The following is a 26461-nucleotide window of genomic DNA, read 5'->3' on the forward strand; positions in this document are numbered from 1 at the left end:
CCTTCCCCCATCCCTTCTGCATGTTCCCAGGCTCCTTGACTTATTTTCGAACTTTGACAAACCAGTGAGATTTGTATCAGCAATTTTGCCAAAAGTTCACCAGAAGGCACTGACAGGCCAGAGCCTCAGCTGACATAAATTGATCTGAATGCATCTCCACACCAAAGTCGGTCAGTGAGAACCCATCCTAGGAGAGTACGGCAAGCTATTTTAAGACAACTCTAGATGTCCAAGCAATAGGGAAGAAGGTGCTTGTTCTTGGACCTGGACCAATTTCAGGTTAAGTCATCATTACAGATATTTAGCTGTAATAAAATCCAGTGATATAAAACCTGTTAAGCAAATGGTGCTACAACCTGCTGTAACTGCAGAGGGTGTTTAGCTTTGAGTTGGAACCATTCCCGACACAGCAAATCTCATCTAAAATATTTGGGATAAACTGGTAAAATGCCATTGCACACTTACACAATTGAAGTGTGACAAGACAGTTGAACTTGAAAATCAACAGCACTCCATTGTGTTTCAATACTTGATTAACCCTCTTCAGAAAAATGTGAAAAAGGAGATTCTTACCTCATCCAGTACCTCCAAGGTTGCTAAATCATCTACTTCTTCCTGGTTTGAAACTAGTGACTTACTGTAGTTCCCTTTCTTTGTATGAATACGTTCAAATCTAGAAAAGAAAAAGAGATGCAATTTCCTGATGTAAGAAAACACAGAGCAGATCTTGCATCTGTAATCATCTTGAAGACAATTCAGTGAAAACATTCCAGCTTTCCACTCTTCTGAATTCAAACACACGAAAGTTTGAATAACAGGTCAGGATATAACCTCTTAGTGCAGCCCACCTGTGCTTGACAATTAAAAATCTATGGTTTGATCCCGCAACTAATACCATGAAGAACTTTTTCACTCTACAGATCCCTGCTTGATCACACCCTTACATCAGCTGCAAGACTGGAGCTATGCAGTAAGGAAAAAAAACCAACCCATATTTATAAAGCATATAACAGTCAAACTCGGGCACCTACCTGCAAAAAGAAAAATTACCCGGATAAAAAATATGGATAAGACAAAACCTGGGGTGTATGATGAAATAGTATGGCAAGGATGACGCAGACAAAGCATTCGGGATGGAAACATTTCTAGCTTAGTAATGACAATGCTCTAGAGCCTGGCAGAGATGGCCACACTGTAGAGCAAAGTGCTACAGAACCACTGGGGTTTGTGAAATACATCCTGATCAAGAAGAATTTTCTTGGATTCTACCGGGAAAAAATCGTACAAAATAAGGAAACTAAATTTAAAATCTTTCTCTTAGCAGGGTTAAACTTCAATTAAGTTCGCCTTACATAGAAATTTATTTTCTGTATTAAACAAACCAAAGAAAACTTTATGCAATCTTGCAGAAATTAGCACAAAAATTCCCAGAGACTTGGATCATTCTCTATCCAAGAGTAAAGGCTTTGCTAAACAAAGCAAAAGCAGCAGAAAATGCAAGGTTTACAAATTCACATTAGTTATACTTGCTTTATGAGATGGGGGAAAATCAGGGAAAGGGCAACTGGATAAGTAACAGCAGAGTTCACAAACTAAATCAAGCTCAGATGTGCAACACGTCAAAGCACAGAAAGATTACCAAGTAACTCTGATCTGATATGACCTCGCTCCCCTTGATACTACAGGTAGGAAGGCGCCTCTCAAACATACGGAACATGGACCCTGGAAATGGAGACAGCAGAAAAACTGTGTTGTGTGAAATACGCTCACTCTTTATCTTGATTCCAGACAAGACCAGGGAAATCCTTTATTTAATTTTGACATTTGGATATATGGCATGAGTAAAAGCAGACAGCTGTTTTCTACCCAGGCCAGAACTTTAATATACACTAAACGGAGGGCAGGAAAAAGAGGGCAGTTGCACCAAGATGGAAAGTTAGAATGAATGGACATCACATTGATGAGGCAAGCTAAGAGACTTCTGAACTCCCACAGCAAGACTTACTGCAGGGTTTAATGGGCTGTACCCATTCCACAAACATTACCTACTTCATGGGTGCTACTTCAGGTCGCGCAGGCTGCACACTGATGTGGGATGCAGGTGCAGAAAGTCAAGCATTAGTTTCTGATTGCCAGGACTGAAAAGGGGCTGGAAGAAATGGGCAAATGATGCCCTCCCAAACTGGGAATGCAATCAAGATCTGAATGATGGAAGTGCAGGCATGAGTGCACTTCATCTAGCACTTCTTGCAATTTATCTTGTCTCTAATGATGGTTCCCTGAGGGTGACAGAATGGCCTGACCTCACCCAGGTGCCAGTAATGGAGCAGTTTCTTCCTCCCTCAGGCAAGGTGCCAGCTACCACTGGAGTCTTTCCATTGTCCACAGTGCAAAGGCAGGAGTTTCATACCCACCACAGCTGCCTAATTCGGCAGCCTTAATATCAAGACACAAACATGTAAGATTTTGTTGCAAGAGCTAGCATAGTTTCATGGCCTCTGTGCCAATATCGCACCCCAATACCCAGTGTGGAGGGTAAGTGACCAGGAAGCACAATGAACAGTATGGATCAACAGGATCTGCATTGCCCTGATGGAAGAGAGGGACCAAGTCTTGCCAGTTTACACCCAGCTATTTTGCAGACTACTCTCAAACTATTGTTAGGACCCTGGAGCTGCATGGGAAACTAACCCGCTTCCAATGTTTTCTTCCTTTCAGTATTTACTACAGGCCAAAACAGACTGTTGTAGATAGAGTTAAAAGGATGATGGTGAGGCTGAACTACACAAAGGTGAAAAGCAATGGGAATACTACAGTGCAGTAACAGAGCCTTCTTACTTCCACAACTGGACTGTAATGTGGTATATGTTTAAATATGTTGAAGCAGAAGACACACAGGAACACAAGCAGGCAGCATCAAAAGGGATGGGTCTGGTGTAAAGCAACCGCACCTCTCCTGGCTCTGATGTCGTCTTCTCTTTCCTTTGGAACCCATTTGTACCGCAAGAGCTATCCTGATAGCACCGTCCTTGCAATAACACCGTGAGATAATTTTTGGTTGTATGTACCCACAGGTTGTATTAAAAAGGATGTGGTAATATTAAGATTTAAATTAAGTCTTCAGCCTTGCATAGTCTGCTGCTGCTGGATTTGCATCTACCAGCTAAAGGATACCACTGCATTCAAAGCCAGAGGTGCAGGCAAAATCCTACCCCCCTCAATAGAAATCTGTCCCCTCTATAACTCACGCTCCTATTTATACTTCTTTTTAACAGTTTCAGGTGAAAATTTTATTTGGATAGTTGAAACAATTTCTCCATTGTTCCCACACGAAGGTCATTGTGTGTCCAGAGGATGCAGCTAACATCAGCATGACTTTGAGAAAGACCTATCAACATGCACATGAGGGAAAGATGCGGGAACCGCAGGACTATATCAAGCTCTGCAGTTCTATTTTTTCCATTGCCAAAGGAAGACCCAAAACAAGACATCTGTCAAGTTATGCTTTCCATTTTTGATGGAATTGTTTTGCATTGAATACATTATTTTTTTTTACTGCGTATCAGTGAGAGAGTGGTATTTCCCAAGATTTGTTTCAATTACCATTTTTCATTTAATGTAAGAAGTCAGCAAGTGCCTTGCAGGAAGGGAAGGGAATGCTTCGGTCATGAAGATTTGTTTTTTTTTTTTTTTTTTAAGGAAATGATCTCTATTTATGCCAGGGAAGTTTAATTACATAAAATTGATTCTCCTGTAATCCTCTTCAGCTGACATTATGAGAACACTAGTGCTTGTTAAACCAGATTATATTCTCCATTCTCAAGAGTACAGCAGAGCGGCAGATTTGCAGAACACAATATTTTTTCTGCTTTGCTGTCAAAAGGCACAGGGCCCTCAAGGGCAGTTATACTGCTTCACTTGCTAAAACTCCAACCACTTAAAAAAACCACGTCGGTGCTGTTGACATCAATGCTGAAATTTTGTTATTGTCATGCACACAGACATTGTGAACTGAAATAACCATGTTTCTCTGTTCTGTTCAGAAATTATTTGTTGGAGGCATTAAATCTTACAGCCATGCTCGACAAGCAATTCCAGCAGCTAAAGGCCAGAAACATCAACGCAGCATGGACAAGAAAATGAGTCAAGGCAGCATTGTTTCTGTGCATCCTCCTTCACACCCCACCCCATCCCCCCCGCTTATCTTTCAAGATTCAGTTAAATCAAAATGAGGCAACTGCAGCTTTTTCTACTTCAAATTGTCAGAATGTATTTAAAAGATTTCTGATAGTTCCAAAAATACCATGAAAAGGGAAGTGTGACTCACTATGCCCTGTTGAACTCTCTGCCTAAACTGGTTGGAGAATCATCTACAGACTAAGAAGTGACAGGAAAAGGGCTGGCCTTAGTCTGGGTGTAAAGAAGAAACTAAAAATAATCAAGTTTTCTGTCAGGTGAAGGGGGTAACAGCTGTACACCTCCCAGCAGTTACAAACAGCATTAAAAGTGACAAACGGAAAAGAAGCAACACAGAGAAACCTGTACAGAGTCTGTCATTGCTGGTGATTCTATTTCTCTGGGGGCTGCACAGAGCAATAATAATTCACACTTGAAATCAAAATTTTGTCTTTGACAGATGTATCTGGTAAAATATGCTTAAGTAAAACTATAGTCTTATGTCTATACAAAACCTGTACCTGAATTTAGACAAGTGTATTGATAGACTCCAGCTGTGTCTGCACAATGCTTTGCAGACAAACCTGTGCTCCCTCTACGCACCGGCTGCAGCCTCGGAGCTGTGCTCAAGTTTATGCCGTGCTGCTGCGAGCACAGGGCTGCCCCGCAGAGCCACGGGGCTTTTGGTTCAGAAGCGGTCCATGTCCAGCCAGCTGGGTCATGTCTCGGTCTGCACCATCTGTTTGTTAAAGTCTGTGCTGGTTTACCGTGCCCTGCAAAAATGCAAATTATTGGTCCTTCAGGCTCGAGAAATAGCTGCATCCCAGACAAATTTCAGGGAAAAACAGGTCTTCTTAAATGAGCAAGTAAGATATCTCTAAAAGGACTCTGGAATTAGTTCTTCATTGCCCTCATGAGTCAGGCCCATGCTCTACAGACAGAACCATACTGAGAAGACAAGGTGGAAGCTCCAAATGTGAGCAATACCTGGTTAGGTATCCCACCTTCAGGGATACCTTCAGAAAGGAGCCGCTGAGCAAGTGAACTGATGTGACAGTAAAGCAGCAGTTGCAGAGCATTAATCTCAGAGAGTCCTGAATGCAAGAGGAACTTCTTTCTCCTGTTTTGCTTCGTGAGGTAACCTATTCTCCATTCAGGCATTGCTGCTGCCCATTTTGTACGGAAGAAGACTGGAACCGCATTCTAGCTCTGCTGTAGAGACGTGTATTAGCTGCAAGCATTTGGGACTGGAGATCTGCTTATTCTAAGGCCTGTGTTGCCAGAAATTCTTTATTGTTTCCATAACCTGAGAGTAGTTTGTAGCATAGCCATCCTACATAGGAGTGTCCTCAATGCAAGAATACGTGTTCCTTGTTGGTACAACAAAGCCCACGCTGAGTTACAGGAGAGGAGAAGTAGCCTGAAGTGCTCAAGGATTAGTCTGGAACCCCAAAGCCCCAGGTTTAAGCCCCTACTCTGACACAGATTTCATCTGGAGACCTTGGTCAAGGCAGCACTGGACTCTGTGTGAGCTATCTTACTCTGCTCCTCATACTGCCTTTGTCAAGGCTAGTATTGCTAGGCTAGGCTTGCTCCCTAGCCTTTGTCAAGCTAGGATGGTGATCTCCTACTCTCCACTACGGCCTGCACTGCAGAGTTGAGCTTGAAGGACTGCTATCAGCTGCTTTCAACTGGCAGGATGAGTCAGAGGCAGAAAGAGAGAACACCCAGCAAATAAAAGACGTAATTCTGGGCAATCAGGGAACGTAATGGAAGAAAACTATATGGTACTCCCTGCTTGTGATGCTGATAAATAAATTGACACCCACCTTTGTGCGTGTTGTACATGAACTTCTATGAACCTACCTCCTTGAAGTATCCAAATAGTTAAATAGAGCAACTCTTTAGCACTCTGTCACTGGATTTCAGTGTTATCCCTACATGGCCAATACAGAAGGACAAACTCTTAGTATAATTCAGCTCACCCAAAAGCTCTTGCTCTCAAGCACTTTGCAGTAGAATGGGTTTCTTTCCCATATTTATTTAGAGGGCATATAAAGATGAGGCTCTTAACTTGGGGACCAGAGTCAGTTGCTGAAATCTAGGTGCAGTGAATATCCCTCACACAGGCAGCTCATTCTGGAATGAGTCATAATTCCCAGGAAATACACGTTGTACTAATCATTGCATATTTCTGCAGAGATTACTGTAAAAGCAGTCAAGATTAAGACAGCCAAACAGCTCAAGATAGAAGTCGTACAAGCCTGACTGTCAGGTGTAGATGCGACAGTTCTGAAGGCCATTTCAAAGACAGCTATTTCTGTTGCAAAGTAAAACTCTTTACAATGCAAGCTTTTTTCCTTGGTCTAGCAAGAAGGGTATTTTTAGAACAGTTTTTGGGTATATGCTGCACCACTCATTTCTAATAATTATTTTCATCACTAATTATAAATTTTAACAGCTATAATGTGACATACAACAATCTAAGTATGTGACTGAGGGATTGGCTAAAAACAGCTATTAACTCAGCTATTAACTTCCAGACATTTTACTATTTTTTTTTAAATACAAAATATTTATTAATAAAGTATAATTTGAAGAGGAGAGGAAACACATACTGAGAAAATAACTGGATTCCTTACTTTCAGCTTTAAGTCAGCTTTACCAAATTTCTTGAGTTTATATGTCATGCCCATTTATACAGCACGACACAGGTAGGAGGATTTCTTCCCTCGGTAGAAGGAAGGGTTCTTTAATCCTTTAAACTACCTGCCTCCCAGTGACAGCAAGCGGGAGAACTGTGCCTTCAAATTATGGACGAAGAGAGTGTGAGCTGGAGATCGGGAGGGAGCTTTACAAGGAAAGTTGCCAGCAATTGGTGAAAGTTCAGGAATTTCACAGTAGGGCCCTAACATGCCAGTGTAAAAACAGTCCCAGAGCAGGATAATCAAGAAAAGAAAGCCAGGAGATTTTAAGATGAGACTCTTTCAGGTGACTTGTCACTACACAGCCTATGTCTTAACTCTGAATCAGATTTACATGGTACTTTTGTACAGGCTTGTGTTGACACCATTTGCTCTGTGCAGATTGAAGGTCAGAAGATACATACGATTAGTATTTAAAGACTTGAAAAAAAGTATGACTACTGAATTCAAAGATCTGTGTATCATTCAACAGAAGAAAAAAACCAAATGCCATTCTGTAGTAACGTCCTTTACAGGCCTGGTATTCTAATTTCTTCTAAAGCAAAATGATGTATATACTTTACTACAATTTCAACTACTAAAAAATTATCTCTGCTTTTCTTGCTTGTACGGAAATAGCGCTAGATATTAAGATGGGTATTCTTACTGTTTCTAGAAGGTGGCTAATCCTCTTATGCATTCACTACTGTGAAAGACAATCTTCCAGCAAATGTAGTCAATAAATATGTTCAAGCTGAAGTGATTATACGTACAGTGACTTTAAAATGTGATTTTTACTTGCAGTCTTTCATACTACCTTAACTGATCTCAGGTATGAAAAGACTTGGTTAAATCAATGCAAATGAGTTTAAACTAGATTCAGCCTACTTTTAGTATTCTAAACTGCTAAACTGAAATATGGACACTACACATCAAGATACTGGTTTAACCATACCATTTAAACTACACCCTTAATTAAATAAGTTATTTTTTTGGCACGGATTCAGATAAAAAATTATTATTTTCACAGAGAAAATTCCATCCTCCTTTGGGAACATTTATATAGAAATTACAGTTGATCAACTGTAAAAGCATAGGTAACTTCATCACATAGTAATATATTCCCTTAAACTCTGGTTCATGTGAAGAGTGATCAGTTAATAAAACACAGTCTAAACAGGATGGAGTACGTGCCAATAGATCGTCCTGTTCCTGTGCCATTTGACTGCTCATGCATGCAAATTGGGCCACTTTCTTTATGTTTGTATTGTATAGGAAAAGAAAGTTTATGTGATTTGGTTTATGCAGCATTTACATGAAAAAATGAAAGGATTTCGAAAAAAAAAAGAATAGGACTTGACCGAAAACAAACATATGAGTTTCATAAAATGGGTAAAAAAGCTCATGATACTTAACTGACTTAGAAGCTTGATTTTCAAAAATTATTCAGGATTTGAAAGGACCAGTGTCACAAGTGTTAACAGGATTTAAATTCATATAATTCAGTGTTCTGGACTTATTTTACCTAAATAAACCTAACTATACCTAACTAAATAAATAGTTTTTGAAGTCTGGAGTATGTCGCTGTTTTAGTGCTCAGCACTGATATCCCATAATCTTATTTCAGTTCCAGAATCTTTCCAGATTAAGCAAATGTCAACTCTGCACCATATAGAACATACAAATCCAGTCTCAGGCTTAAATTTGAGCCAACTGCATAGGTTTTTACTGAAATGCCAGAAAAGAGAAAGTACTACTAGTCCCATATCCACTTACACAAAGCCCAAGAAAACTTGAAAATCACAAATTATTTAGAAATATATTTTTTATTATCATCTTGAAAGGATAGAGTAAACAGAAAATTCTCCAAGATCAGAACTGAAGATGGCTGTATATATTGCTACTATAAATATGTGTGAAAGGATACGTGGTAGATTTTAGTAAGCTTTTTCTATAGAGATGATAATGCCAACATTTATTTTAAATTTTATGTTCCATTTAAAAAAAAATAATAAATTACCATCCTTTACCTTGAAGCACAGGAGAAGTTGCACCAGTAATACATCAATACTAATCTTGTACTACGTTTCAAATCTGACACATTACCTCAGTGTACTGGGTGGTCTTTTTTTTAAATTGCAAAATTGAGCCAAGACATTTTCAGTTGCTTTAAATAAAAGCCAACAGGTGCTAAGTGATTTATGCAGAACTGGTATTACTAAATACTAGCAGAAGAAAGAAAGTATCTATTCAATAATATGTAAGATTTGAAGTTTTCAAAACAAGATCTGGTACTATGACCACTTCTTTCAGTCAGTAGCATGCCACTCTTGCAGGAACCTGACTAGTCACTTTTAGCATACTTGCTTAAACTAAACATTCGCTGATAATGCAAATGTAAGAAAATGCCAAACATTAATTTCACCTAACCCTAGCTTTCACAGAATCACAGAATGGTAGGGGTTGGAAGGGATCTCTGGAGACCATCCAGTCCAACCCCCCTGCCAGAGCAGGGTCACCTAGAGCAGGTTGCACAGGAACGCGTCCAGGCGGGTTTTGAATGTCTCCAGAGTTGGAGACTCCACCACCTCTCTGGGCAGCCTGTTCCAGTGCTCTGCCACCCTCAAAGTAAAGAAGTTCCTCCTCATGTTTAGGTGGAACTTCCTATGCTCAAGTTTGTGCCCATTACCTCTTGTCCTGTCCCCGGGCACCACTGAAAAGAGCCTGGGCCCATCCTCCTGACACCCACCCTTTAAGTATTTATAAGTGTTGGTAAGATTCCCCCCTCAGTCGTCTTTTTTCCAGACTGAAGAGACCCAAATCCTTCAGCCTTTCTTCCTAAGAGAGGTGTTCCAGTCCCCTAATCACCTTCGTAGCCCTTTGCTGTGCCCTCTGAAAGCTGGGATCCTAATCTGCATCTTGAGACACAGAAGAAAGGGGAAAAGAGAAAGCCCCTCTCTTTTCATTGGTTCTATAGGGAATGCCAAAGATTAAGCTCTCTACTTTTTGGCCAGCTAAAGTTATGAGAGGTGAATCTTTCTCTGAGCACTAGCCATTCTGAAACAGTGAAAGTATTACAATTGTCCCAACTGGTCTACTTTTTAGCTACTTTTACCTTGCCTTTTCAGTGACTCCCATTTGTTGATGAACATCAATAAATTCCATGAGTTGCCTCTGTAGCGCGTTTTCTTTTCCTTCAATTTGCTTAATAAAATCATGCTGCAATAGACTAGATACTGTTGGACGCTTCTCATAATCTTTAGTCAAGCACCTGTGCTGGCAGAAAAAGCACGTGATCATTGAGGGATTGCTGTTAAGTTTTGAAATGCTTGTCTGTAGTTCATTCATACCTCCATAATAAATACATCCATCTTAATCACAACAGCTCTGTACTGAAAATTGTTAAGATTTCACAGAACTGAGGAGTCCAAGAAGTTAAATTACTGCATTTTAAAACAAAATATTCTTTAAATTAAGAAAAACAGAAACATCAAGTGTGTTAAAATGTTGTTATTTTGTGTTTTAAATCTGGAGCCTCGCTTGGAGCCAAACTGGATTTACAAATGTCATTTGTAGGTTTTTAAGGAAAAGCATTAGTAGCAACAGATTTCCACAGAGAATACAAATATATTTTACATATGACATTTACACATATTCCATATGCAGCTACAGTGGTCTCAGTTGTTACTCACTTGTTAATGAAGTCATTGAATTCAGGTGACCACAGTTCAGGCTGCTGTAGGGTTGGAGGAGGATTCCTGCAAAGGTCAGCGTGATGATAAGTTAATAAGCTACTACTTGACAAAAACAATGTGTGAAGGCAGGCTGAGTAATGAGTTTTAGAAGGCCAATGAAAAAAGGTATTGATTTCCATTGGTAAAAGGAGCATGGGTAGATGATACAATGCCTCACTGGTTCTCCTGCTTTACATAACTAATAAGGAGAAATAGCGTGCAGATGATCTACCAAGCGTAGCTAAGAATCATTATAATTTTTAAAATCAAATCAATAAACTGAAAGGAAACTAACAACCCATTAATCACTATTCACTTGTAATGGCAAGTTTCTCTTTTTAAGGCTGAAATAATATACTTTCTTAAGAGAATTTTTAAAAAGAATTTCTATTTTAAGTTTTCTCAGGAGGACTGAATTAATCACCTTGCTGAACAAAGTGTCAGGTGGAACTAGCTCTTTATTAACTATTTCTCATTTGTCAGAAGATAATCAGAAGTCAAGTGAAGGACTAAATACAGATCTCTTGTAAATAAATACTACTACTTTCTTTTCTGTTGTTAGGGCTGTTTATTTTAGGTGTTAATTTGGTTCAAATTATTTTAACAGTTGTCTTCCACTCAAACAGAGGTGCCATTTTCACTGAGTCCAGTCATGAAGACAAAAGGAATGACCTACAGACAAGGTGACTTTTCTGTTAATTTTCAATCGTCATAACTGCTTTTCTTTAATTGCTGCTTGATGTTTACTCTATCATTTTCAGGTTTTACTTAATAGAATGAAAGGGTACTGATCTTATATTTGCTCCACGGCAGAAAGGTGCCCAGTATTTGTAAGGGTATAAGCCAGATGTTTTTTGAAGGCCTAGCTGAAATGATTGACCGCAGCAGTTTGTAACTGCTTTTCCCATAGCAATAAAGGTAAGAAGGGCGTTCATGCTCTGCTTCAGTGCCAAGTCAGCCAAGATTTCTTAAAAGTGAAGGTAATTTAAACTAATTTGGGTGACTTGACTGAAAAGGATGTGAAGCACTCATGTATACTATGTGGTCTCAACTGTTGTGGTACTGCTCCAGCTGTTAGAGTGAAATCCACAAACTGCTGTATGATCATCCCCTACATACTTTGAGATCGATGTTCTTTGAAACACTGTAAGAGGCACTTTTGGTACTTTTATCTCCAGCTTCAAAGAAAACACAAAAGAAGTTGCTATTTGCACTGCCTGAGGACAGCAACGCTGGAACTGCCAGGAGCAGCACAAGCTAATGAAAAGTGGCAGCCTAAATGTATGTGAGTGGTAGAACAATACTTTGCTTCAAAGGACATGAGATAACTCCTGAGGTCACGTATGGGGCCTGTTCTTCACAGTGCCATACTCAGACTCTGTATTTCTATCATAAGTCATTCTTTGTAACAGAATACACGGGACTCAGCTAAGTCCTATGCTCATGTATATTGGGCAGCAGTCCACTCAGGAGGTGGCCTTATGGCTTTGTCTCAAACGTAGCCACAGCCAGCTCTGAACTTCTCATTGTGCGCACGTGGTTGAAGCAGAGCCTGCAGAAAATACAGCTGGACAAAGTATTTCTAACCTCCTCCTAGTATAAATAATATAAAGAAACTCTACATACCTTTACAGTCAAAGTTTGAAGAAAGTAACAGTAAAGGAAAAAGTTCAGTCTAACCCAGCAAGAAATAAACACATCAAGATATTACCTTGGTATTTTGAAGAGTGCCCTCATAGGGTGCAAATCAGCAAGAGGTGGATCTCCATCTCCCAACTCTATTGCAGTAATACCCAGTGACCACGCATCACATCTGGCATCATAGGAGCTATCTAGCTGCTGCTCACAGGCAATCACCTGTTGGAGTAAAAGACTGGGATGGTCACTGGATGTTCAAATGTCTGAATTTAAGAGTACACCCAGAGCTGGGAGAATCTCTTACAGGATGGAGATACTGGGTGAAATAAACAGACTTGCACACATTTAGCGAGCTAAAGCACCCTGTTGCTGGAAAGAAGCAATGCTTAAACTAGAGAAAGCAGGTGTCTCTGAACACCAGGTTCTCTGACCAGATGTTCCCTGATCTGACAAAAGGGTGCAAATCCTTGGCTATTCAGCTGCATCCCATGGCTGAGGGAAGTCGCAGGAAACTCAGCAACCCTAAATCTCTTTTCTATGGATTATTCCTTCAAAATCACTCATGGAACTATACTGCTCTCTCCATGAAGTGAAACAGGCAGGAAAGCCGAAGTTAAATTCACTATCACCACCTACTGGGTCGTTACTCGGCCAAATCATCCAATTTCAAGATAAAGCCAATTTCTTGACAACATGTTTGCCACTGGATCACAGCAAATGTATTTCATTTCGTACACATTTCAGTTCATCCGGATGAACCTAGAATTTTTCCTACCATTAGCTACAGGTCTAAACCAATGTGTATACTGCTAGCTCCATGGCTAGACCAATGTGTATAAACAGAGTATGTTTATAAAAATACACATGCATAAACAAGGCAGTTTCATGTGCTACAAACAGATGTATATGCCTGTGTTTGTGTGCGCACAAATAGTGTAAGTACACAGGCTTATTTATATCAAAATATTTTTCCTGTCTCAGCTTAAAATGCATCTTTATATGCTTCAATTTCAGGCTGGAAAAATCTCCAAACATACATACTGCATCATTTATTCATAATAACCTCTTCCATTTCTTGCTGTCAGCTATGGCTATCTAGTATTAAAAACCTACCAGGTGTAGAAATCCAAAAATAAAAGTTACAATGTATCACAGTACCACCCTTGGCTCCTTCCATCCATGGGGAGATGATCTACCTATAGTTTCAGGGCTTGGAAGGCTGGAAAGGATCAATGGTAGTACTCTCTCCTCTGTAACTTTTCAGTAAGCAATTCAATGTCTTGCTCTCTGGCTCTAACCTTGCAATTTTGAAAATAAACCCCATTTTAACTTAATGTAAACATGTAAGAAAAAAGGTTTAAAACACTTTTTTAAAGGACATTGCTATTTCATTTGGTGAAAAGTCCAGTGGTCAGGAAGAAAGACAAAGAGCAGAAATGCAGAATGCGGCAACTTGAATACCACCAACAAAATGTTTTGAAACATGAATCTAACCTCTGGAGCCATCCAGAACGGGGTGCCCACGGAGGTATTCCGACGGAGACGAGTGCTGGTCAGCTGAGCAGACACACCTGGAAGAACGAAGGGAAGCTATAATCACAGCAACTGCTATTTCCACCCAAGACAGTCCTTCTGAATGGTGTCATCCCTGTCTTGTCATGCTACGACTTCCTCCGCAGGTGAAGCTCAAATACATCTTTCCAGTTCTCTGGAAAGAGAGGACCAGTCCTCGAAGGTACTCAGCACTTCAGCTGAGGTTCTCCGCATCCTTTGTTTCCCGTGTCTTCAGCAGGACCAGGATTTAGTCCCAAATGAGCATTTCTTTAGTAATCTGACTCCACATATTTTGACTGGCTAATTACGGTTTTTCTATACCCTGTATTACCTGAAGAGCGGTAAAGCACTTCAGTGGGGGGAAAATAAAGTACTGTACTTTCCACGGTTTCTTTTTTTCTTTTAACGCTCAGTACTGACACTAGACCTCTGTTTCATTATTTATATATTTCAGGTTGAACTCTATCAAAGATACTTATCCTCATCTCTTCACTGCTCTACCATAAAAAAGAAACAACAAAAGAGTGAAACCACAAAAATTCTTACAAAACCAGAAGGCTCTCCATGCTCAAAGCATATTCTCAAAGCAACATCAAATGCCTGCAAATCAGCTTTGTAACATGAGCTGTAGTTTAAGGAATTAACTATTTCAGGCCAAGAGCTGGAAAGTGAACTCTAAAGCCTAAGGATTCCTTATGGTTTTAAATTAAAGCACATTGAAATATTAGGAACTTGAGTGGGCTGCAGCACACTTCTGACCAGCCTGACACCAATTTCCTGCCTTACAATACAAGGGGGTATGGCTGCAAATATCTCTAGTGTGTGCAAAGGGGAGAGTACAACACATGGAGAAGAACAGCCCCTCAGCTAGCAAGTCCTGAACTATTATGGGTTTGTGAGTCATAGCCAACTGTGAGGTCCACCAGAGGCATATTCTGAAGTGCTGATATCATGGATGGGAAGAAAGGTGCTGTGTTTCTACTCTCGTTCCAAGCTCAGTCTGATTGATGCTGAAGGTCATTTATTTTGCCTTCATACATATGTCTGCTTTCTCTTTAAAAATGTAAAAAGCCTCAGTTTCACTCTGAAATACATGAAGCTCCAGTGAGCACCACTGGCCGGTTTCAACTCTGTACTGTCTGGTTCGAACACACGTGACCTCATCTTCCCGAAAACCCTGCAGATGGTTCATAACAGAGGCAATGCACATTAACTGCCCAGTGGAAATACTAACTAAACCTCTGTCTGGATAAAATTTGATTCGTTTCTGTTTTTTTCAGTGGAGGTCAAGAAACCATAGAAGGCTCAATGTGTTTGGTTTTTTTTTTTAACTCTAAAGCTATGTATTCAGCTCTAATTCACAAAATATTTGCATTTGTCCATCACAGAAATGTATATAATTGCTGAAAATAAGGCAGCAAGAAAGATCCCGCCTGTTCCTTTGAGACAAACACAACCAATGCTCTTGTGGCTGCCTTCCTCTAGTCTACCCCAGGCTTGAGAAAGTTGAACCTCTTCCTCTCTCCGTGCCTGCAGAAAGTCCAGTGCACGCTGTTTGCACCGCAGAAAGCAGGACAACGAGAGTCTTAGCACAAAGTCCATCAATCCTGCTTCGGCTCAGCTAAGCAGGGGCTTTGTTTTTGCTCCCTCAAGGAGTTGTCTGAGGTCCAGCTTCCGGCTCATGGAGTCTGTGGCTGTTCCGAGCCCTCAGCAAAACGTGTCATTCAGAAAGCAAGGAGTAAGCACACATCACCACAGGTCTGTCACCGTTGCAGTGATGCAAACGGACATCATTACGTGATCCTCAGTTTTGGAGGGGGAGGAGGCTACTCTCCCCTCTCCCTTTCTACGTGCTGTGGGAGTCCCCTGTGCTAAGCTTTTTTTTGCAGTCTTGGACGAGGAAACGGGATTCAGATCTGCAGGCAAAGAAAGGCACTAACTAAATTTTTGTGACTCCCAATGTCAGATTTTATAAATAATCATAACTTTCTGTAGAGATAAGGAACAAAATATAAAAAGAACGTTAATGTGCACAATCTTCTCTGTCTATGCACTGTTGATTTTTGTCTTTTTGAACTGTAATTATTAAATAAACTGAAGGATTTTTTCCTCTTTCCTCTTTTTTTACTTCAGTAAAAAGCTGATTTAATTTGAATTGTTCACTACTACTTTCTTTAGGCTCTTGGGTTTTTTTATGTGCTTTTTCTTTGTTTGTTTTCTTATCCTTTTGCTCTTAGCAGTAAAGTGGCATTTCAGATTACGGAGCATAGGTCTTATGACAAATGATATTTCCTTGGGCTTTTTCTGTGTATAGAGGAAAGATGATGTAATTCCACACTTAGTAACATTTCTTCCAGCATTTCAGTGACCAGTCAAGCATATAGTGGGCCAGCTTTTTTTAACGTATACATTTTCTAACAAAAACATCTTGCTCCTCCCCCTTCACTACTGATTTGTTGCACGATGAGTCAAATATTCTCCTAAGAAAATCTAAAAATATGTCATAAAATGGTGGTTTATTATATACAAATTGTAAATCCTATGAAAGTGAAGAGCTTAATAAATGCATTAATAGCATCAATGCACAACATACCCAAAAGAAATATCGTGCATATAGCTGAAAGGCTTTTTTTTTTTCTTTTTTTTCAGGCATTAGTTGACTAATAAAAACTGGAAATTAGTAGACTTACACCATGCATATTCTTCAAGCTTTTCATTGCAAAACCAGAGATATTGGAATACCATTGAAAGTAAAGCCACCTACTTATGACCTTAACAGTCAATAAAAGAAAAACAGTTGAGAAATGAGCTCCCCATTATTAGGAAAGATTTGTCTCATAGTAGCGCTCAATCTGAGCAGACACTGTTCTGATCTAAATTGGGAGGCTGTACAACATCGTTTTATGATTATGTCCTGTGACAGAAGTATGCACGTTTTACTGGTTGACGCTAATGGGGGGATGGCAAGCCCTACCAAATTCTACTAAATTCACATTCAGCAGCAGGGAGACTCCATTCCCAACACGCTAGCCACCATATTCATACATAAAACCACAGACCCTACCCAAAGGGCTCACACTCAAGCTATCCCACTGCCTCTGGCTACCTCTTCCATAACCCTTCTTCATTTGTGCCTCCAGTGTCCACTTCTATACCAAAGCATCCTCTTTGTGACCTTCTTTGGATCAAGAACCTGTAATTTGATCATTCCTCAAGCTAGTCTCCGGACCAAAAAACTGCTCACACTGTCAATATCACAGATCTAAACAGACTGAAATGCTCTGAATTATTTCCCAACATTTTTTTTATCTCCTAAAGAGACAGACGTAAAACAGCAGCAGTATCTTACGCTGCATTCCCTTAAGCCCACTGGCACATATGTTTTGGCATTCTTGTTCCACGCTGTTTGGTGCAAAAAGTGGCTTCTCCTTCCTTGTCTCTCTGTCCAATAGTTTGAGGGCAGTCCCTCATAAATCACTCAACTCTACCGTTTTACTAGATCTGGAGGCAACAAGTCCTAATGGTTTAAGGTTTTCTTTTAGCACTCTAAGCTTAGCTTTGAGAAGCTGCCATCGTTCTTGACAAGATGCAAACAGGGAAGTAGCTACTTCCCATGCAACAATGAGGGGGTCATAACTCAACTCCTCTGTAACTGCTGTTACCTTTGACACTGTCTCGCTTCTTTTTTTCCTTCTTTCAGGTTGTATTTGTGTAATGATACATATCTAGACAGGATATTTTCAGACAGATCAGCTGAAATGCATTTAAAAATGCTAAAAAAATAATACACATAATTCCGTCATAACCCATAATGACAAAAGACAACAGGGAAAGAAATTCTGATAGTTCAAATGGCAAATGTCACAACACGCCAGGTGCGTAACCACATGCAACTGTATTGCAAGTATGTGGCATCTCCACCGAGACTGTAAGGGGAGATCAGAGAGCTTCTCCCAGGTTTAATTACATAACATGGATAGAAAGCATAAAGATATTTAATAGAAAATGTTACTAACAGGCCATAAGGACACAAGTGGTTGGTTTGATGACTATACAAGAAACATTTCAGAACCTTTTTGAAACAATGTCAATACTCAGAATTCCTTATAGACTATCAACTCACATCAAAAGCAAACTTCTAAATGAAAAGTGCACAGAGGCAATACTGTTTCCTTGGGCGAGCTGTTGACAGAAAAGCATGTTTGAGAACTTCTGCTCACTGATAAGCACTCAAATTAAACCTAGAACTAAAATTGGGTTCTGACCAATACGATGGAAATAAAGAAATAGGAAGCAAAGTTGAAATGAGGAGCCAAAAACTAGAATTTTCAGCAGCATTTTATGTTGAAAGGTTACGTTAGGTTATGATGAAGCATAACTTCCTTTTTATAAACCCATGCTGCCTATTTCAAATCACTTTTTTGTCCTTCACATGTTTGGAAATGATTTCCAGGATTACATGCTCCACCACCTTCCCAGGGATCAAAGTGGGGCTGAACAGCTTGAAGTTCTCCAAGTCCTTCTTCTTGCCCTTCTTGAAGATAGGAGTGACAATAGCTTTCTTCCAGTCATCAGGAACCTCTCCAGTCTCCAAAACCTTTCAGAGATTATCAACAGTGGCCTTTGCTATGACATCGGCCAGCTCCCTCAGCACTCTTGGGTGGATCCCACCAGGTCCCATGGACTTGTGTGTGTCCAATTCGTTTAAATGCTCCCTAACCTGATCCTCCTCTACCGAGGGTAAGTTTTCCTTGCTCCAGACTTTCCCACTGGTCTCAGGGGTCTGGAATTCCTGAAGGCCAGTCTTACAAGTGAAGACCATGGCAAAGACGACATTGAATGCTACAGCCTTACCCATGTCCTTTATCACCACATACCCTGTCTTTATGTAATTTTAATGCACATAGTGTTTTAATCTAGACTTTCCCAAACACTCAGGAAAACACATTTGCACTGTAGATGCAAATCTTTAACTGAAATAGGGCATAGCCAAAAGATAACCAAACGGCCCTTTACAAGTGTAGAAAGATCAAAAGCTTAGTATCCAAAAGACCATGTATATGAACTGCCTGGGAGATGAAAAATCCATGGTGTTTACTGCAAAACCAGGAGGCATGGAGTAAAAGGGGGATAAAAAAGCTAATATGTACTAAAAAATATAGTGATACAAACGGAAATTAAGTCCAGTGGCTTTCACTGTAAACTCAACACAAGAATTAAAGACAAAGAAAAGGCATTTATAGGCATATAAGGAATAAAATTAAAATCCTACATCAGATACAGAATCATTACAAGGTACATACTGATAATAAAATAGCAAACAGTGACCAAAAAAAAGCAGAACGTTCACTACATCCATGAGATATATAATCTTTTTTAAACAAAATATTTTAATACAGCTTCTTTCTTCAAGAAATGCAGGAACCTTCGTGTTATAGGAGATTATGCAGGATAGCGTGGCAGCATACTCTGCCTTCCCTTAGTCTACGTTTCAGACTGCACCCTTTCTCCATGGCCCCCAGTAGAGCAGGCGTCCACGGGCTGCCCTCCACAAGCTCCCGACAGTTCACTGTGGCACGAGGCCAACGATTCTAATCAAATCTCATGCTTCAGGGCTTCAGCTGGTTTCCTGAAAGGGATGCACAGGAACATTTGTCTTCCTGATGCACAATTGGCCAGATGTATTTAGATAGGAGAGCTAGTCTTCTCTGGAGCCTCAGGGATTTGTGCAGCTATACACAATCTGGTGAAGTATGCTGGTGAGGAAAGTCCTTCTCCTTAGATGTTGCCTTCAATGCTTCCATTTCAAACTGACTGCCAGTTTTGAGACTGAAAAAGGACTTTTTTCCCTGTATGGCTGGGAAAACCCTGGAGGTTTTCCTGTTAGGATTATCTGGGTTACTGGCAACATCTATGCTGATGGGACAGAGTATTTAAAAGACCTAAGGACTGGAATACTTCAGTACAAACGAATCACTGGGTTCAACTTTCAGGTAAAAATGTATAGGGTTTAGTCTACGCAGGTAAGACCAGAATGTTTCTAATAACCTTAAGAGATGACTATTTTGTGACCCATGAGAAAACCATGAGGTTTTTTTGCTGGCCAGAATGGGCTATTTTCTCGCTTCTTGTGTCTCTGGCATATGACACAAGCTTTCTGTGTCAAGCTTCTTTAATGTTTAAGCCATCAGTGACATCTTTATGTGAATTAGTAGAAGAAAATATTTGAAAGACCAAGTGAACGGCTTATCCTGGATACAGCATTTGGCCACATGATTTCTTTTTGTTGTTAGTGAACAGCACAAAGGTTTTCATTCACACATGGCCCATAAAATAAGTTTTTAAGGACTAAGCCTTCAACAAAGAATTAAACATTCAACAATGAAAATGTTCCACAGCTCAAGTCAATACAATCCATCTTATCCTTGCTAACCCTGGTTTGAAAAATTTGGAATTATTACTTTGATTGGATTCAAAGCAGTTTGACAAGCTGCTCACGAAGAAAGCTTTCTTCAAAGTCTTTTACTTTTATTGGCTTCTGCCACAGTCCCCTAGTAAATGCTTTTTAGAAGCAACATGTGAATGTCATGCTATATGGTATGCAGAAATGACAACACAATAATAGTCTGGTTTTGATCTGAATCAGTGAAGCAGACAGCTTTATTATGGATGCATGCTAGAATGACTAACGCAAATACAAGTCTTGCTATGATTCATTGCTCAAAGTAAGCTAAGGGCAGAAAGAAAATTATTTTATTTTTGAATACTTTCAAATTAAATTATTTTAATTAATTGTTTCATTTTTGCAGAATGATTCAGACAGCATTTATAGCTAATGCAGGGCAAGAGGAAAGAGGTGCAATAGATATTCTGACTACTCCAGAATAAGTAATCTACAAAAGTTTGGAAAACTACTCAAGGTCATGCTGAGCTCCTCTTCAATGTCAGCAGGATATACGAGGCTGAGAACCATGATATATATTAAAAGGGACAGAGATTAAAGTGTCCTTCCCCAAAATGCCCCCCCAGTACTCGAACTTGGATCACTCACAACTGGCTTCTCAGCCTACTCACTGAGCACAAGGTGGCTCTAGACTCCCAATCCATTGCAGCCCGACCTGGACTGCGTGCATTTGCAGCACAGTCCTGTGAGCCTTCTCTGCCTCTGCAATGCCATCTGCCACACAAGGCTTGCTAGACTCATCTGTGATCGGTCAACGGACTGCATCTACCAAGCCTGTTCGTTGTAGGGGGAGGCCACAGCACTGCGTCACAGCAAGGGAATGCAAGAGAGTTGGTGAGGTGTCACGATGAAAGGATGAAGCTCAGTGCTGTGGTTCCCCCCAACCTCTGACCCAAGATTTCAGATGCTTTCCCCACAAGAGCAGCAGAAAGCTCCCTCATGCATCAGAAAAACAGGAGAGATGAGCAATTAAGCACATGGAACTATTAAGATGGAGTTTTACCATGGACTATTAATTACTTTGAGATTGTCTCTATTATTTTGGACATGCTGTATACTGTAACTGATTTTATGGCTCTTGCTGTGTCATTATAGCAGCTGCTGGCTCATCTACACTTCAAAAACTCAACCCGTATAGTATAGTCACAGAATTGTAAACATTTTGGCCTGTATTTCTGTAACACAATAGGCACGAATATCATACAATAAAACACGAAAAAAACACCTATGCATTCTAACTTACATTGATCAATTGTTACTGATCACTAGTAGTGGTAAAGCATTACTAACATTCCATAATTTGTAAGGAAGAAGTAGCGCACCACTACTCAGTCACAACAGAGAACGCTGGCAGAATTACTGCAAGCTCTTTCTAGTGAAAAATTCCCCAAAAATTTACTTTATGAACCCAACTGAATTATGAAATGAACTTAATGCTTTCATTTAGTATTACCTAAATTATGTATACATTTTAAAGTAAAAATAGGGTCAATATAAAAATACACTACCAAAAAGAGTGTCTTACAATTGACCTGTTTCACCAAGTTGCAATTTGCAATAATAAGAAGGCCATCCAGAAATGCCAGCATTCAGATCTCCTTGGCTCTTAACTTTGGATGACTTCAAATAGCTTTAAAAGAAGAACGATCATTCTCTTCACAACAAAATAATAACCCTATTACATTCCAAACACAAAAGCTGACCTCTGTCTACCTGCAGTTTCCAAACTACATGGCAGAAATAGTTCAAGTATTAAGCAAAGTAATGTCAGCTTTCAGTATGTCTAAATAAAGCAACACAGTATTCCCTCCCCCAATCTTTTTTTTCCCCAATGAGTCATACTCAGGTTAAATCTCTTGTTGACTCAGGCTACTATACATCTACTACAAAACTGTGCTAGATACATGCAAAGTATGTTATCTAAAATTGCATTTGGAATGTCAAGACAATATTCACATGCAACTTTTAAAACCAATACTTCCGACATTTGAAACAAAAAAAAAGGCAGAAAAATGCAAACTAAGCATGTTTTTAAGTACAAAAATTACCTTATCTTCACTATATACTCCATTAATGTTATAATACATGTTTTAAGTATGCGATCTCTTTATCCACAGTACTGAGGAACCCTTGAAGTCATTATTCTATTAAGTGCATGCAGAACAGCTTGTAATTTTCCACCATCTGCCTGCAGCAGTGAGATTGCATTACCTTCTTTCCATATCTTCCACTGGAACCTGTTTTACCCATAAAAAAACCTTAGATCTTTCCTATGTATTGCTTATCCAAAGGCTCTAATGATGGAGAGTTTTAGATGCCATTAATGAAATACCTAAGAAGAAACTGAAAATAGACAGTGCCAATCCTTTTCAATATCCCCTTTCCCACAGTGACAGTACTAGGGAAACTGGGGGGAATCATAGGATCTCTTGTAGTTAGAAATAGGCTTGAATTCCAAAGATTTAATGAGTCCTCCAACATCTTATTTTCATTATGGGAACTTGAGTATTTCTAATATCCATCTAAATGTCTGACTTTTTTTTTTCCCCAATGACCTTTCATGGTAATAACATCAACAGCCTTACTATATGTGGTATGAAAGTATGTTTTCATTTGATGCATAGAAGGATGTGGCCTTCATCAAGGAACAGCGCTGCTGGAAAACTATGCTTTTGCCTAAGTGGTGGAGTGCAATTTATACTTACATTTTTTCTGGACATTTCCAAGGCAACAGCTGCTTATCCTGAGATATTTCTAGGCTGTGACAGCAGGCTTCAGCAGTCCCACAGAAGTATGAGCTACCTGTGCTCTTGTTCAAGACTATCAACCTACAAGGTCAACCCTCAAAAACACAGCTGAAGAGGAATTTTCCATCAGCATTACACTCTCCTCTTTTTAGCTAAAAAGAATCATTTGCCACGTGACTGCAGATGTTTCAAAACTTTTAGTGGAAAAATGGTTCTTTCCTCCATGACTCTCCACACGTCAGCAACCTGTCTAGTTTGCTGATAGGGAGTTGTGTCCTCTAGGATCCTCTTCTTTCAGTAACACATAAGCGTGAAAATCTCTGGCTTTCAAGCTGCCAGCCTCGCTGCAATGGTAGGGGATTTCAGAAACATGTCAGATCTTTCAAAATGAAATGTCACTTGGTCTTTTTCAGACCAAAGCTAGAATAATAACAATAATAATACAGATAAGTTCCTTTTCTCATGTTTTGGAACAACAAATTATTTGACATCTCAGAATTTCCAAACAGGAATTATGTCTTAGACTAACATTATTTAATAGTGAAAGGCCCCATGCAGCATCCTGATTTCAGGAAAAGTAATTGAATTGAGAGGGACTATTCAAAGAAGCAAGTATTTGTCAGCATAAGCAGATGGTTACACATTGTAAGATGCAGATGAATATATGAATTTTTATTACAGATGAGGTGTGCTATGTGTGCAAGTGACTTCAGGCCAGTTTTTTAACTGATGAAACAAGGTCAGACACTGAAAGATATTTAGGCAGTAAAGGCTGCAGATAAATTTGTCACAAGACTTTCACAAGGTATTTAGCATTAAATTAATATGGATTTACATGCTAGAAGTTTTTTTAAATTTTATTAGGTGCTTTTCTTCACCTTCAGTGCTTAAAATTTCTTTTGAAATCTGTCTCTCTAACACCAATCCACTGCATACAACCAGGAATCTGAGAAAACAGATGTAAAAGATTTCCTTCCTAGAACACTAATCAGCAACTGTGAATATAATTAAGATTATTTATAAAAAGGGAATTTGGTTCACACCTTGCTTGCCTCTAATTCTTTTTATACAATGTATTATATAGCTGTCACCCTTTAAAGTGCTGCAGGGAATTCAATGTAACTTTAAGGGAACTTTAACATAAATGTATGTTTTTCTACCAAATCTCCATCCTATACTGAAAATATAGCAGCCACACCAGAATATAGTGCAGCTATTTATTATTTGTATTGATGCGGTAGAGGATGCTCCTTGCTTGGAGCATAATTGCTGCGATTCTCAGGTGTAACACCCTTCCCCAAAGGTCTTCTACCAGAACAGCTTAACAGCTAATTTCCACAAATGTTCAGGTAGCAAAACTGCCTTCAGTCAACCTTCTTCTCTTACAAGGAAAATATGGATTTTTAACATATCTAGAAGTTTAATGAATTCAGGGACTGAATCTGTGATCATGGGATGTGCGTAGACTAGGTCCCCTTGGCTGCTCCGCATTATCTGTAGTAAAAAAGAATGATTTTATTTATCTCTGCTGATCTAAATTATCATACCGGATGGATGTGAAGAAAGAGGATGCTTCCCCCGTAACAGTATTTAAAAATTCTTGTGGCTTGGACAGTTTAAACTAAAACTGCTATCTGGCAGTTCCTTGATAAGGAATTGAGCTCCAGTAGCATTGTTGTGGAGGTGTTATAAACTTATTTACTTGATTTGATCATTAATCTATCAACTGGGATTGGGTATTTCTTACACAGGAGAATATTACTCAGATGATTAAGCAATTATTACAGCAGAATTTTGCAGGAAAGCAAAAATTTCACTCTTCAAAGGAATCTGGGTGAGGTACTACCATGGTATTCTTTCACAGTCTCTCTCATCTCTTTAACTATCAATACCTCTGTGAAAGGCGAACAGCTCAGACTGTTAACCTGGATTTTGGGAAAGCTTTTCCGTGCGCTTTCCGTGTCACCTCAAGCAACTCAATCTCTCAAAATTTCAGGTCCCCAGCTGTTAACTGGGAATTATAGTAATTTACTTCCTCATAAGAGTGAAGGTCATCCATTACAGACTGCGCAGTGTTCAGAAACTATGGTCACAGCATACCTAAATGCCTATGACACAACCACCATAAGGCAATGTGTATAAACTGTGTCACAAAACAAAGCTTCTGGAAAGTCAGCACTGCTGTGCAAGAAAGGACCGCTGTCTCTGCTCCCCTCTCCACAATGGAAAAGCTGTGTGCACGCTAGAAAGGGCCGTGTGATTATTTGAGTTGGTTTTGTTTGTTTATTTGGCCCCATGTAATATTTGGTTCAACCTAAAACAAAAATTTTGCTTCCACTGAGTATTTACTGGGAGAAAAGGAGATTGTGCCTGCGTGTCTATCTCATTCTGTAGCCAGCAGATTCACAGGCTTACATAGTAAAAGGATGAGTTTCAGTCCCTGATCCAATAAATGTTTACGTACAACAGTCTGTAGCAGTGTCAACATGGGAGATTTTGATCAACTCACATTCCTGGCTAAAAAATACTCTTGGAATCTGATCAATGTGGGTTTAAATCCTCTTAAGTAGAAGACACAAATCTCCCAAATCCTAGCCAAATAGCCTTAAATATCAGCCTGAAAGATGAATGGTATGTCTTCCATGATGATTTTATGAAGACTGCATACATTTTTCCCATTTGAAACTACTCATTATTGGCTTTAGATTGGTTTGCAGGGGGGAGAAGCAAGAGAGAATTTCTATCTTTTCTTAAGTTAAGGTGAGGTTCTTATATTCCTTTGAGAGGAAGGACTGCAGATATTATTAAGCCCCTCTTCAACCCCCATAAACGCGTGTACATGTATGTTTGTTTCTTGTGCACGTTCTCATCTGTGCTTTGGCATCACAATTTTTCCCACAAGATTTTAAGATTATTTTTCAATTACGGCCTTAGCAGTAGACTGCAGTAACTGGGGAATAAAGAATTCAGGTCCTCATCCCTACAGCTTGTATGTTTTGACATCTGCATAAGCGAATTAATTTTCAGAAGCATCGATCCTCCACAGCTCTAATTGCCTTCAGCACCTTAAAAAAATTAGTATTAACAACATATTAAAAACCTGTGGGGAAAAATATTGATTTTGCCTCACATTAAACTTCCAGACTAGCAGAAAACACAGGTAAGTGTATGGCAGATAATTTAGGAAGTCTGAAGACTTTTCAACTGAAGATTTTATCTGAGGAATAAATAATTAATATAAACACATGAATTTTCAGAAGAATTAGTAACCCTAAGAGTTGTGGGGTCTTTGCGTGTGAAGTAATGAGAGTTGCATAAATACGATCTACTGGCAGGAAGACACAACACTAATGGGATTTAAAATTTCATGATTAGTTAAAACAATTGTTATGTATTAATTGAATAAATCTCATTAACAAAATATGAGGGTAAAGAAAAAATTAAGATTTTCCATCTGTGGAATGG

At 39.4% G+C, this 26461-nt stretch overlaps 1 protein-coding gene across 1 annotated transcript in view; it reads right to left on the reverse strand.

The window, feature by feature from the left end:
- Positions 1–26461, reverse strand: part of MYO3A (myosin IIIA) — a 121183-nt gene that overhangs the window by 57348 nt on the left and 37374 nt on the right. The window contains exons 6-10 of the mRNA XM_074573422.1: positions 13727–13803; positions 12306–12451; positions 10553–10618; positions 9976–10131; positions 574–673 (exon numbers count right to left, since the gene is read on the reverse strand). Coding sequence (XP_074429523.1) covers positions 574–673; positions 9976–10131; positions 10553–10618; positions 12306–12451; positions 13727–13803 — 545 coding nt within the window. The remainder of the gene's footprint in view (positions 1–573; positions 674–9975; positions 10132–10552; positions 10619–12305; positions 12452–13726; positions 13804–26461) is intronic.

This window comes from Larus michahellis, chromosome 2 (assembly GCF_964199755.1).
Source record: "Larus michahellis chromosome 2, bLarMic1.1, whole genome shotgun sequence".
Lineage (NCBI taxonomy): Eukaryota > Metazoa > Chordata > Aves > Charadriiformes > Laridae > Larus > Larus michahellis.